Source organism: Aythya ferina, assembly GCF_964211825.1.
Source record: "Aythya ferina genome assembly, chromosome: 11".
NCBI lineage: Eukaryota > Metazoa > Chordata > Aves > Anseriformes > Anatidae > Aythya > Aythya ferina.
In genome coordinates this window covers 2,807,393-2,820,161 of record NC_140307.1, presented here as the reverse complement: position 1 = coordinate 2,820,161, position 12,769 = coordinate 2,807,393, and the positions used below count along the sequence as shown (strand labels likewise).

The following is a 12,769-nucleotide window of genomic DNA, read 5'->3' as shown; positions in this document are numbered from 1 at the left end:
TGCACCAGCTGAATGCTAATGCGGCAAGCGCTTCTGCCCAACCCCGAAAAAACACAGCCCGAGATGCATTTCATTAATCAGTTCCCTCGCTGCTCTCCCTCTGGGAATGAATATTGTACATCAGGTGCGTGTGTTTGCCACAGGAGCAGCACCTTCCCGTGCAGATGGCAATAAGATGTGAGTACGCACAAGGAGAGACAAGCTGCAGGGAGCTCACCTGAAATTCCTCGTTTCTGAGAGACCTGAAATTCCTCGTTTCTGGCTCCTCTGGAAAAATGCAGGGGAAGGGAAAGGTGATTCCAGTCTGCCTCCTGTTTTTGAGAGATCCTCGGACCTGGCAAAGCCTTCGGCTGCTGTCAGGACTCCTGCTTCCTACAGCCATGCTCTCAGAGGCCACACGTGCTTGGCCAGACCTGCGCCCCCTGCCTGGGGCACCCAAATGTTAAACACATCATGATGTAACATGGATGTTTGGACATCCGCTCTGGGCATTCACCTACGACAGCCCTGAACACGTTCAGCAGCACCTCAGCCCCAATTTTCCTAGCCTGGAAACACATTTCAGGCCTGCACCTCAGGGTGCCCCATGCAGCCGCATCCAGCAACATTTACATAGATGGCTGGATAGAGGGAAGCGTTTCTGTGCGTGCATTATCTTCCAACCTCTCTTGTTTGGGAGGTCAAGGAATCATTTATTGACACTCGTGTACTTAAAATAGTTCCGGTAGCCATTTCTGCACAGAAAGGAATTTTATTCTTGAACGCTGCACAAAGATTCGGCAGTTCAGATCTTAGAGTGTTGTTCTGAGTCTGAACTGCAGACCAGCCTGAAGAGCCCTCTCTTTCATCTCTTCCATTAGAGAGGGAGATTCACCTCAAAACAAAGCCTTAACTCCAAGAGGAGACACAGCTTCTCTGACACACAGAGACGCCTGTCCCAGAGTTGTTGAGCACTGCCCTTCACTGTCGAGCTCTTCCCCTTGAATTCAGTAAATTCTTCCTGCAGCAACACCTGAGCAAACCCTCTGGCACCTCCTGCACTCACCTGCTTCCCAGAGCACCAGCTGCTGGGCTCAGCCCTGGGCACGCCATCCAAATCCCCAAATCCCCTCTGTGCCCCTTCCCAAGTTGTGCTGCCTGCTCACCAGGAGCCCAGAGGAGACCAAGAGCAACCTGCAGACGGACAGGCTGATGTGTATGGCCAAATCCAGCACCTAAGACCTAAGCTAGCGACCAAAAGCAGGGACAAAGGGGAACTTGGACCCCTTTGTGTACAGCCCGGCCTGTTTCCAGTGCTTTCTGCCCTCACGCAGCCACCCACTTCCACTTGCCCACCTCTCAGTGATCAATTCTGATAAAAGAGACGATGCTCAGCCTCAAGGCAGTGCTCCTCATCTACATCAGGGGGAAATAAGCCCGCCACGGCCTTGGCTGCGGCTGCCAGAGCTCTCAGAGCCACCTTCCCATGCAGACAGTGCTGACTCGAGGCTCTGAAGTGTTGATTTCCCTGCAAAAACGAGCGCTGGCTTTTGGAGAGCGAGGAGAGTCCTGTTTTTAATTCGTGGCTGATGGCACTTACCTGGGAGAGTCGCACAGGATGTTAACAGAGGGTCAAGAGAGACACATCACAGCTAATTTGGGTGCTATCCCAAATCCCACCCACGCGTCATTAATACAATTTCACTTCACAGACATTATCTTCAACTCTCTGGGTGGTAACGGTCTGTACAAAGACCAGAGGAAAAGCAAGACAAACACGAAACACACTTACTTGAAAATCTGACAGCAGCCGTTTGACTGGTGACAGCCCCTAGGGAGCTGTGAGACACGCAGGAGTAATTACCCTCAGCGCCTGCCCTCTCGGGATATTTGCTGTCCTTTGCCACAGCCTGGGACGAGATGAAGAGCGATCCATTCGGGAGCACACGCAGATGTTCCTGCTCCACTACCGGAAAGCCATTCTTCTTCCACGTGACATTGATCACCTGCTCAACGGGGGCCAGGTTGCAGTCCAAAACCACGGCTTGGTTGGGCTCCAGTATCACCTTTGCGGGACCAGCACTACAGCTCAGCTCCAGAGAATCCCCTTCCAGCAGCCTCCCTGCAAAGAAAAACAGACACTGGTTCCTTGGGGCTTTCTCCATCACACATCTCTCGGGCTGCAAGCACAGCCAGCACCACCTCTGCTGCTCCCCCTCGTGCCCAGCAGGCGCCTCTTCTCTCCCTGCTTGCTTTTTCCACGCTGGGTTCAAGCGGAGAGGAGCACCTGGAGGAAGGTGGCAGGGCAGCAGCAGCAGCAGACACCCAAGATGCTGCAAGAGCCCCAACCTCTCCTTCACCTGCCAGAGCTGCCTGGGAGAAGCGAGGGCTCCCTTCCACGTGCTGCAGACCTCAACCTCCTCGAAGGCTGATGAGCCCCCAGGAGGTGGCTAGCACAAGCCAGGGTGCTCGAGCCCAGCTTGGGAACCCCGTCCCAACAGCAAACTGGGTCAGAGGAGACGCAGGATGGGTCAAAACGTCCTCAGGGGGAACTGGCAGGAAGAGCTGGGAACCCAGAGCAGCAGCACCTCCCAGTTCACCTCGTGGGATTTTCATTTCAAAGGAAAGCTGACAAAAGAATGGTTCACAACGTGCCCCGTACCCAAAACAAATGCCCCGGACGAATTTTCCCCGCTGCCCTCGGGCACCCCTCCTGCTGCAGCCAGGAGCTCAGCAGGGCTCGGGGCTGGCCCATTTCCAAAGCCACGTCCCCGCACGAGAGCTCCACCTCCGAAACAAGGCTCGGCGTTTCCTACAAGAATATTGCCATTAATAAAATGCATTTGCCGTTAGAGTTCTCCAGAGACACTAAGTCAATGTTAGCTGGCAGTGCTGCTTCCACACACCAGCAATTTCAATCTCTGCCGTGCTCAAACCATCGCCATCCACTCTTTTTATGGCTCCGCTCCAAATTATTTTGTCACCGCTCCAATCAGAAATGTTTCCTGCCTCTATAACAAGTTTATCAACACTGGATACGAACCACATGGCTCCCTGCCCGTCTCCTATCGCAGAAGGCTACAGATTAATTTTATAGGAATTCAAACACCCTATTAAACCTGCTACTACCTACTGCTGATAAAAGGGCCGCGTTTTAAAGGCGCGTGTGTTAAGCAGGCAATTAGGGGCAATGACACGCAGAATTACACGTGCGGGGAGATGGAATAATTTCGAGGCGTGTGTCGGGGACTACGGGTGCCCCCGAGGGAAGGAGCTCACCCTGCCCATGCTCGGGGCTCGCTCGGTGCCCACCCAAGCTGATAGGGACAGGTACACGTCAGACCTGCCCTGATTGCTGGTAGCAACCCACCGAAAGGCAGCCCCCAGCCACACCGTGCTTGTGGAGGCCTTTGAGGATCACAGCAAGCTACAAAACTCACTCACTGACTCCACGGGAGGCCAGAAGAAGTGGGGACAAAGCTGAAGGGGCGCTCTGGGAAGATGCTGCCACTGGGAGCCTGCCATCCAGAACAGCCGCTGCAAAAAAACTGCATGAAACAGGAAAAACGAAGCATGGAGCAAGTTTCCAACAAGTGCACGGCCCCTTGCCTCCTCCTTTAAACCCCACTGCCAGGAAAACCCATGGGCAGCCCCAGCACCACAGGCACCGATGCTGGAGGCGCCTCCTCTCGCCTTCATCCTCGCAGAGCTTCCCAAAACAAGGGTATCCCCTGTGCCACCGGGCACCCAGAAGCTGTCCTCACCCCTCCAGACCCTCCACGGGCTCGTGCTCCGTGCCAGGCCCTCCTCCTCGTCACTCAGCAGCACAGCCCGAGTCTCTGTCCTATTTTCTGTTTCCCTCAGACCGCCATTAAAATGGCATTTTGCTGAAATTACTCCTCCTCTGCAGAAGGTGCAGCGAGAAGGGGCAGCTGGCTGGCTCGGGGAGCCAGGAATAGAGCCGAGCTCTGCGCTGCAGCTTCCTACGCCAGCACAGGTCGGTAGGAAGCAATTATCAGCCTCTCAAACTTCAGTCTTTTAAATATCAGCCTGCTCACGGCAAAGTAAAAACAGCATCGTGGCAGAAAAAACACTTGGGTTTTTTAAAAATACATGGTGAGGGTTCTATATCCCTAAATATCGCCCAGCTCTTTTCCTCTAAGGCAAAACCTGGCCGGGTCCAGGCTTCTAGTTGGTATGTTGAAGAAAAAAAAGGGGAACTTAAAGAAAAAAGGGGCAAAACTCAGTGCCAGAGTTTTTATGTTAAAGAAAAAAGGGGCAAAACTCAGCTCCAGATTGCAGGGCTCACCCACGCCGTCCTGATGGGCTGGTTCAGGCCTCGCTCTGCTAGATCAAGGGAGGAGAAAGGACCGGCAAAGGATCCCCCCCAAAATACTGCAATTTTGGGGGGCAGGCCCTTTGCACACACAGTTGGAGCAGCACTGCAAAAAGCCTGCGGCCCTACGGTGTTCACAGAACGGCAGAAGCTCTCCCTGATGAAGCAAAAAAATACCTTCCAGGCTCTGACAACGTAGGAGGAGGTCTGGTTCAAAACACCGCACTAAATTAGCCAGCCTGACAATGAGATAAAAGCCCTTTCAAGGGAAAGGATCAGAAGGGAGTAAAACTACTCCAAGCGAGATCAAAGACAAATGAAATCAGGAATGTTAAGTGCTTACAGAAGCTGCCGACTGTTTCCAACTTCCATTCTTCATCTCCCGGTGACAGAACTGGGTACGACCCTGCTCCAACACCCAGCCACGCACAGCCTCCTGCTCCCCTTCAGCCCCGTACGTACCGGAGCAGTAACAAATGCAGTGAAAACCACCCAGAAAAGCCATCTCCATCATCCAGAAGACACGGCTCCTCCAAGGGATGTCGGCAGCATGGAGCTGGGTTTCTGAGCCAGAAGCCTTCCCACTTACCGGTTGAGGTGGTTCGGCTACAGACCCGTGCCATGGAGCTGCAGAGCTTGCTGCTGCCTTTGGCTCCTCTTGGATGCAACTTCAAGTGTTGAAGCCCAGCAGATCTGGAAGCTTTCGGCTCATGGATCTCTAAACTGAGGGCCACAAAACCCCGCAGAGCGTTCCCCTAAGGAGGGTGACACTGCACGGACATTCAAAGCAGGCTTTTGTATCACAGATGTGCCAGCCCACCGATACCCAGAAATTACCTAAGACAACTGAAAACATCTCACAATAACTCTTTGGAAGGCAAAATGGGGAGTGGGGAGAAGGGAGACAAAAGCAGAGAGAGAAATTGCAGGGAGAGAGAGGACCAGGACAGTCTGAGTCCTTCCAGGTGACCAGCAGAGCTCATACTGAGCCCCACGAAGCCCAGCAAATTGCTGAGCTGTAACGAGGCAGTCAGCAGTGGCTTCAAGACTATAAATATACGTGCAAATAAATATTTGTGCACATATGGGTACAGAGAGCACATACATGCACGCACGCAGTTGTGGAGGAACTGAAACATTATTAACGTGCCCTGAAGTGGAGGGTCTTTGCTTTGATACTCTCTGGCCCCAGCTCTGCAGGGGTATTTTATTCTCTCCCCTGTTGCTAATACCTAGGATACTTTATGCGATAATAAATAAATAAATAGAACAGCCCGAGAGAAAAATGGTCTTCTCCCACATCCACTTCCATCACTTCCTCTGCTCCCATTACCGCTCCATCCACCTCCGCTGTCCAGGCCCAGCCAAATAAATGGAAAAGCCTCCTGTTGAGTGGCAAAAAAAAAGAAACGGGGCCTTTTGGATGAACGCAGGATGTGAGATCTTCATGGCACAGAAGCGTCCCCTGCCCTCTGCAGCAACCCCAAAGCAGACACCTCCAGCCCACGCCTCCCCTCCCAAAGCATCCCAACGCAGCGCCAGCGCCCACTGCTGCGACCTCCTTCCCTTCACACCAGACGGAGGCATCGAGCGAAGGGGAGAAAGAATCAATCCTCTGCTTTCCACGCTTACGGGGCTATAAATAACCAGGTGAAGCACGAGCTCGCAGCACAGCGAGGTTTGACAGATTCCTGACGTGTAATTACTCGGTCAGAGGCAAGACCCTCAGAGCAATGTTTTCCCATCAAGAATCGCGCTGCTCCGAGCCCATAAATCAGGTGGGAACTCGCTCTCGGTGGCTCAGACCAGCAGAGAAAACCACTTGTCTCCTCGTACGTACGGTTATTTCCCTTCCCTGGGATTTCAGCACCTAAACTGAGGATGAAGGACGCAGACAAGTGAGATGCTTGTGGGGAAGTTAAGGCTATCGGCAGTAAACGCGTCCTTGAGCTCTGCTGGGCAGCACAAGCAAATAAAAGGGTACTGTGCAACGCAAGGCTGTGTTTGGAGGAGGAGGAGGTGTGTTTTGGTCATTATTTGGAAAACAAAACCACGCTGGCATAAAGAAAAGGGGAGGCCCTTCTGTGTGAGCCATCGGTGCGTCTGTGCCTCTTCGTAGAGCACCTTGCAGTGCTGGCATCAGGAGGGATTTGTTCCATCAGCCGACTCAGTAAAAGCACCGTGACCGAAACACTGCTACAACAACAAGGTGTTGATGTTATGGCTTGGGGGCACCCACCACCCTGCAGCAGAGACCCCAAATTTGCTGCCCTGCTTGCCCTGAGAGCCCCACAGCCACAGGACGCACAGGAGCAGCGGGGACCCTGTGAGACCTGAGGTCCCAAATCACCGTGGGGTCACTGTCACCCACCCCAGACCCTTCTGTCAGACACACGGGGCAGCCCTGACAAGATTTAGACCTTAGCTTCAAGACAGGGCTGAGCAGGGCCCCAGGATCAGCTCGGGGCCAGGATCCAGCCCAGCCCGCGGACAGCCTCCAGCGCCTCCCCCCCTAAAAAAAAAAACCCTTTAATGCTTCCAACCCAAAGCAAACAAAGCTGTGCCGAGCCAGACAGGACCCGTTACAGCGCAGGCCTTGGGAGATTAATACTTCACAGGGAGCAAAGTCCAAGGGTTTTGAACCTGACACACTTCCAGGGCTGACATCACTTGGAGCTCTTGGCAGCCGGCGGTTTTCCTGCAGGTCCCGCAGCCTGGAGCCCGGCCAGCCCCTTTCCTATCCCCAGCACATCTGGAGCTTTGGGAGCGCCTCGTGCACCTTGCAGGGCTCCGGCCAAGGAAAACCTTCCCAGGAGGAGCGAGGAAAAAGGCTGGGACGGGGCAGGGGGATGCTCGTCTTGTGTGTTCTGCGGGATGCGAGGCGCTAAGGGGGGGAAGGAGGAGGAGGAGGAGGGCTGCTCCCTCCCCTCCGCACCCTGCGGGTGGTGGCAGGGAGTCAAGGCACAGTTAAAGCCTCGGCGCCGTCGCCTGTCTTAATTTATGTATTTATTTTGGATGCTGAGCTCGGGGAACTCAACAGCACAATTAATCTCATTTAAGTGGGAGTGAACAGCACCAAAGGAAAACCGGAGTTATTGCTTCCAAAGGGTTTTCCTATCAACAAGCCGACTACTGTGCTATTATTCTGCCGCAATGTCACCTTCTGCTGATGCTCTTCAGATGCTCTGAGAGCCGTAGAAAATCTTTAAGTTCCCATTGTCTAAGTCAGAGAGCAGCTATACTTCAGCATGTCCCCATGAAAGCAACACAAAGCCCTCTTTCTTCTCGGGAAGCTTATGCACTGACAATTAAAAAGTCAATAGCTTGGTCTCAGCCCGTTTTAGGGCAACTGCACTTGCCAAGGAGCAACCCAGAAAGAAATCTGGACGGAGATCTCAGACTAAGGCTGCACCCTGAGCACTCAGCACCGGCAGCGCCAACAGCAGGGCCAAGGGAGCTGTGGGGTCAGAGGCTCCAGTTCACCAAAATACAACTTCCATGATCTCCACCAGCATCTGAAAGACCAGTTGTGCACCTAAATACCAAGATTTTTTTATTTTTTTTATTTCCCCCCCCCAGGAAACGTTCTTCCACCCAGCTGTAACGAGACCTGTGAGACGGAGGGGTCAAGATCTTCACGTTCCCTCCCCAGCACCACCACCAGATGTTACTGGAGCTTTCCAGCTCGTAAGGCAACACGAGCGAGCTGCAAATAAGAAAGCAACACCTACAGCCTGTGCTCAGCCTCTCTGGAACAGGAGGCTCCTAAAAGTACCTTCGGGGCTGCTGGAAAGCTCATTTTATTAGCACTTGGTAACCACACGCAGCTGAGCGATCCCAGCGCTGAGCAGCCCTTGCCAGCGGGGGACAGGCCTTACCCTGTTCCTGCACGTAGCAGGGCCTGGTGGTTTATTTAATAATGCACCACCTCCCACTGCTGCGGGGATATTTATCCAGCCGGCAGCCAGGGACTCTCAGATCATCCCTGTCACCCAGCAGAGCCCAGCCTTGAAAGGAGCAGCCGGGTGCCTGCAGCGCTCTCGCCCCACGCTGGCTGCCCCTGTGCAAGGGGTTCGGTACGGTGCCGTGCCCTGCACACCCTGCACGGAGCTGCTGCAGGGCCCCTCGTGTCCCCAAACATGTACGAACCCAGGGTGAGCGCTGTAGGGTGAGCACGGTCCCGTGGAGATGCCCAGCAGCTGGCTGGTCCCACCAACTCGGCTGGTTTTGATGGCTGCAGAGGGATGACAGCTCTGGAACTGCATTTTAGACATTTGTAGGATGGTCGCAGCGCCTTGCTCTGAAGTTTTTAGAGGACTGGGGTCCAGACAGTCTTCTGAGTGAAGTGCTACCTGGGAGCAAACACACCCAAGCCCTACTAACTGCATCCATCCGAGCAGGTGAGCTGTGGGGTCGCTGGAGAGGTGAAAGCAGCCTGGTTACTGCAACAAACCCAGCGGAGGGAGCACGCTGCCAACAAAGATACCCTCTTCCTACAGCTCTGCTTCACTTAATTATAAGGATCTTTGCCTCTCACAATTCTTCACGAGGCTTTGTGGCTTCGGGACATCGATCCGAAGCCATCATAGCGGTCCATTATTATATTTTCACATGTATACAAAGCCCTGCCATTTAAAAGTTAAATTAATCACAACTTACCGATTTGTTGTAGCAGGGCTCTAAATGCAGCTCTGCCTAAAGAGCCACGCTGGGCACGAGGCCCTCGTCTTTGTTCTGTTCAAACCCCCGGTTAGAAACAAGAGCAGAAAGGATGGCACGAAAAAAAGGCGTTATCTAAACCAAACACAACGCCACATCACTGCTCACACACCACATCCGCAAAGCTTGATGTTATCATCTAAAGCTGTGATTAAGGTAAATAGGTTAATGACGAGATTCACTTCGATAAAAAGCAAAAGCTGCCAAAGCCCCGGGTAAACGAGTAGCTCTGAGTATAAATATCACGCGCCAGGCATCAAGGAAATAAAGCAGCAGCAAAGGTTTCCATCCCAGTGTTTTTAAGGACGTTTCTGATGCCCCTAATGCTGAAGCCAGCTGCAGCTGCCCAGGACCAGAGCCACCAACCCATGGTGGATGTCACCTTGCTGACTCAAAAGTGGCCCATCAAAGGCTAGAGCTGACTTCTACAAAGGAAGAAGTGCTCTCATGCTTCAGTTCAATCATCAGGTTTGCCAAAGCCCCTTATCTACAGATGACGACTACCAGATAGGGATAAATGCAAAACCAGCCCTCAGCAGAGCTCAGTTTCGTCGAGGTGTGTGTTATTCTAATGCATCTCCTGCAAACAAATGGTCCAGAAAGATGAAACAAATCGATAGCAGCAATAATTTATTCATTGCGTTGAATTGTCAATGGCAATCATAATGCTGAAGTGCTTGACTCTTCTGTGAAGGTTAAGTCCTTGTTATTTCCTCCTCTCTGACCCCAGAAAGGCTTTTGAAACAGCAGCTGAAGGCAAGAGGAGGCTAAAATCTAGGCTTGTTAAGCCAAGCCTTCGTCAGGTCCTGTCCCCACTGCTGGGAGCAGCGCAGGGGGAGCAGCCCCAGTAACATCAGCAGCAGCCTTCCTTGCACTGAAGGACAGTTACTGAAGTGACAGAGTTAAAGGCTAAAACCCCTGAAACCCACTTTGCAATCCCACCTTGCCCAAACCAGGGAGGGCTGAGCTGCTTCTGCCCCTTTCCCACCTGCTCCACGCCAAGCACCCGGCGTGCAAACATCTCTGCAGAACCCTCCTCCTCCGAGCTGTCACCCTGCTCCTCTTGAAAAGCCAAGAGGGAACAGCTGAGAGCATCTCTGCCCAAGCTGCTGCAAGCGTGGGACGCACGGGGAGCTCAGGACAGGGCCTCGGCTTCGCGTTCATAAATGTACAGTGTGGAGGCAGATTAACATTACAAGCTTGAACAAACACACTGGAACAATAACGCATCAGAGTCCTGTAATTGGGCCCTGAAATACACTTACCGAAAAATACAGACCAGCTGCAACGTTGGAAATGCTCCTAATGCAATCCAAGGTAATTATTGGTAACAGACCATCAAACAAGTGCATTAATATGATCTGATCAGAGAGAGAATCAGATGGACAGTCTGGCACAGCAGCTTGTACCTGCAAATTATGTAAATTATTTGAAAGAGCAAAGCCCCAAAGCCCTAGAAACACTAACTGTAATGAAAGTTATTAAATGCTATTTTTGCTATCTGCTGGTGTTAACAGTCTAAGGCCCATTTGCCGAGGTAACTGTAATTTTGCTGCCGAGCTGAATAAGCCTGATATTTGCCATTTTAAAGGGCTCCATCAAGCTAAAATGACTGGCTCGGATTTGCATGATTTCGTGGGCAACATTTAAACACATAACTACTTTTGGCATTTTCTCGCCGATGTTAGAGAGGAAATCCAGTCATTTGGGTTCTGTTAGATGCAGAAGTTCCTGTTTTTATTTCATGCATCATCGCCACGTTTGATCTGCAAACATCACAGGAGACTCTGAACCGATCTCCTGGTACAATGTTATCTATTTTTGTACTTGAACTATTTAAGTTTAGCATATTTTTAGGATATACTTTCATCTTTCAACGCCTGAGATAGCTAAAAACATGCAATACGATACAATCTTCAGCGTTATGCCTCTTGAGAATAGTCACTTAACTAGAAACTAATATTATCAGACAAAATACACAAAGATCCTCCACCTATGGGCTATAATTAAAACTCCAAGTACATTTTGTGGCTGGTTTCCTCTCAGTTAGTGACTTTATGACTCAGAAAATAAATAAATAAGAACACAATAAATGGAATAATATTCAGCTCCAACAGCGAGTATCTCATCTGTCAATTCTTCATTACCCTACAGAGGAAAAAAATAAGCAGCACATCCAACTTCAAACCTTGGGAAAAAAACAAATCAAGGCACAGAGGGATGGAACAACATCCCCACTGCAGGGCTGAAGCTAGCACCAAAACCTGTATCCTCTCAACCAACAATGCTTCAGCCTCTGCACCTCAGGCTGATATAGGCAAAATCATACAATCATTAAGGATTGCATTATTTTGAAAGAATTTTGAAAGAATTCATGATTATGAAAGAATTTCAAGATCATCTGGTCCAACCAATGCCCCATGCAGCCCCGCTGCAGCGTGAAGGAACATCCTGGCCACCTCTGCTTTTGAAGACCTCCAGAAATTGGGCCATGCTTTGTAATTTCCAATGCAGGACACTGTCTGCTCCCAAAGACTCTCCCAACTCCAAGGCATGAGCACAAACCCGGCAAACACCAGCACAGTCTCCAGGGGACCACACGGTGCAGTTCAGTGCCCAATTTGCTTCCCAGCAGGGTGGGCATGGTGAGCATCACCATGGAGTGCAAGAAAGCTCAAAAACAAGGACACAAGGAAGGGTGTGCTACAGGGAAAGGAGAACACAGGCCCTTTGAATCTGCCCTTGCTTGGGTGTATGAGGCCTGTGAAGGAGGATGATGATGACAACAGCCGGTGTAATTTCTTGGTTGTCTCTGTCCACACTCACCAACCCTGCACCAGGACGCACAGCTCCGTTTGCAGCCAGACAGAAACAAGGGGCAGGACTGCAGGCAGCGGGGAAATGCTCCTCCATCACGTGCACTTTCCCCTTCTCAGGCTCCGCTTCCCGTTGCCTCGCCTGTCATTAAAAGGGACTTGCACCGTGCTGCCGAAGGATGCGGTGCGATCAAAACAGCCGTGAGAGCCCCGAAAAGCACGTGGAAGCACAGCTCAGGAGATATTTACGAGCGCAGGATACCGCAGACCAGAACGGCACCAACTCTCCCGAGTGTTTCCACTATTTACACTGAGATCAGAAAATTAAAATGATATTTTACGCTTAATGGCTCGAACAAGACCTGCGAAGTCCTTCTCGCGGTCCCATTTACAACAAACGCCAATGACAGAGCAGCAGATGGTCAGAAACACTCCCCTAGAATATTCAGGCGATTCAACTTGAATCCGTGCCCAAATCATTTAACTTTAATGGATTCTTTCATTAACAACCAAAGAAAGGGAATATGGTTGCCAGGACATTAAAATCACTTTTTCAATTATACTGTTATAAAATCGAACAAATTAGCTGTAATTCTTAGCTGAAGCCTAAATGGAAGCAGGACTTTATGAAAGAAATGAAAATTGATTTGGATTAGTGGGCATCAAGGGCTTTTTAAAAATTAACAAGATTCTTATGACTTCATAGCACGGATGGATTAGCTGGAGGTTTCACTGCCCCGCGTGTGTTACCTGCCAAAGCGCTGCAGCTGGCTTCACAGCATTTGTTACAGCAGGTTTTAATTAGGCTGAGGGAAGAGGATGCAAAGATAGGAGCTGGAACCAAATTTCTGGAGAAGCTGGGCGGTGCCCGAATTCACCCCTTGGACCTGGCCCAGCAGAGTCTTGGCAAAAAATGGGA

General features: G+C 51.2%; 1 protein-coding gene across 3 annotated transcripts in view; it reads right to left on the bottom strand.

Moving 5' to 3' along the window:
- IGDCC4 (immunoglobulin superfamily DCC subclass member 4) overlaps window positions 1-12,769 on the bottom strand; it is an 83,954-nt gene that overhangs the window by 52,006 nt on the left and 19,179 nt on the right. For 2 of the 3 annotated variants that reach the window (XM_084532766.1, XM_084532767.1), the window contains exon 2: window positions 1,772-2,101. In XM_084532766.1, the coding sequence (XP_084388892.1) occupies window positions 1,772-2,101 (330 nt within the window). Of the gene's footprint in view, window positions 1-1,771; window positions 2,102-12,769 lie in introns of those variants that run through there. The other variant, XM_084532768.1, reaches the window with a different exon arrangement.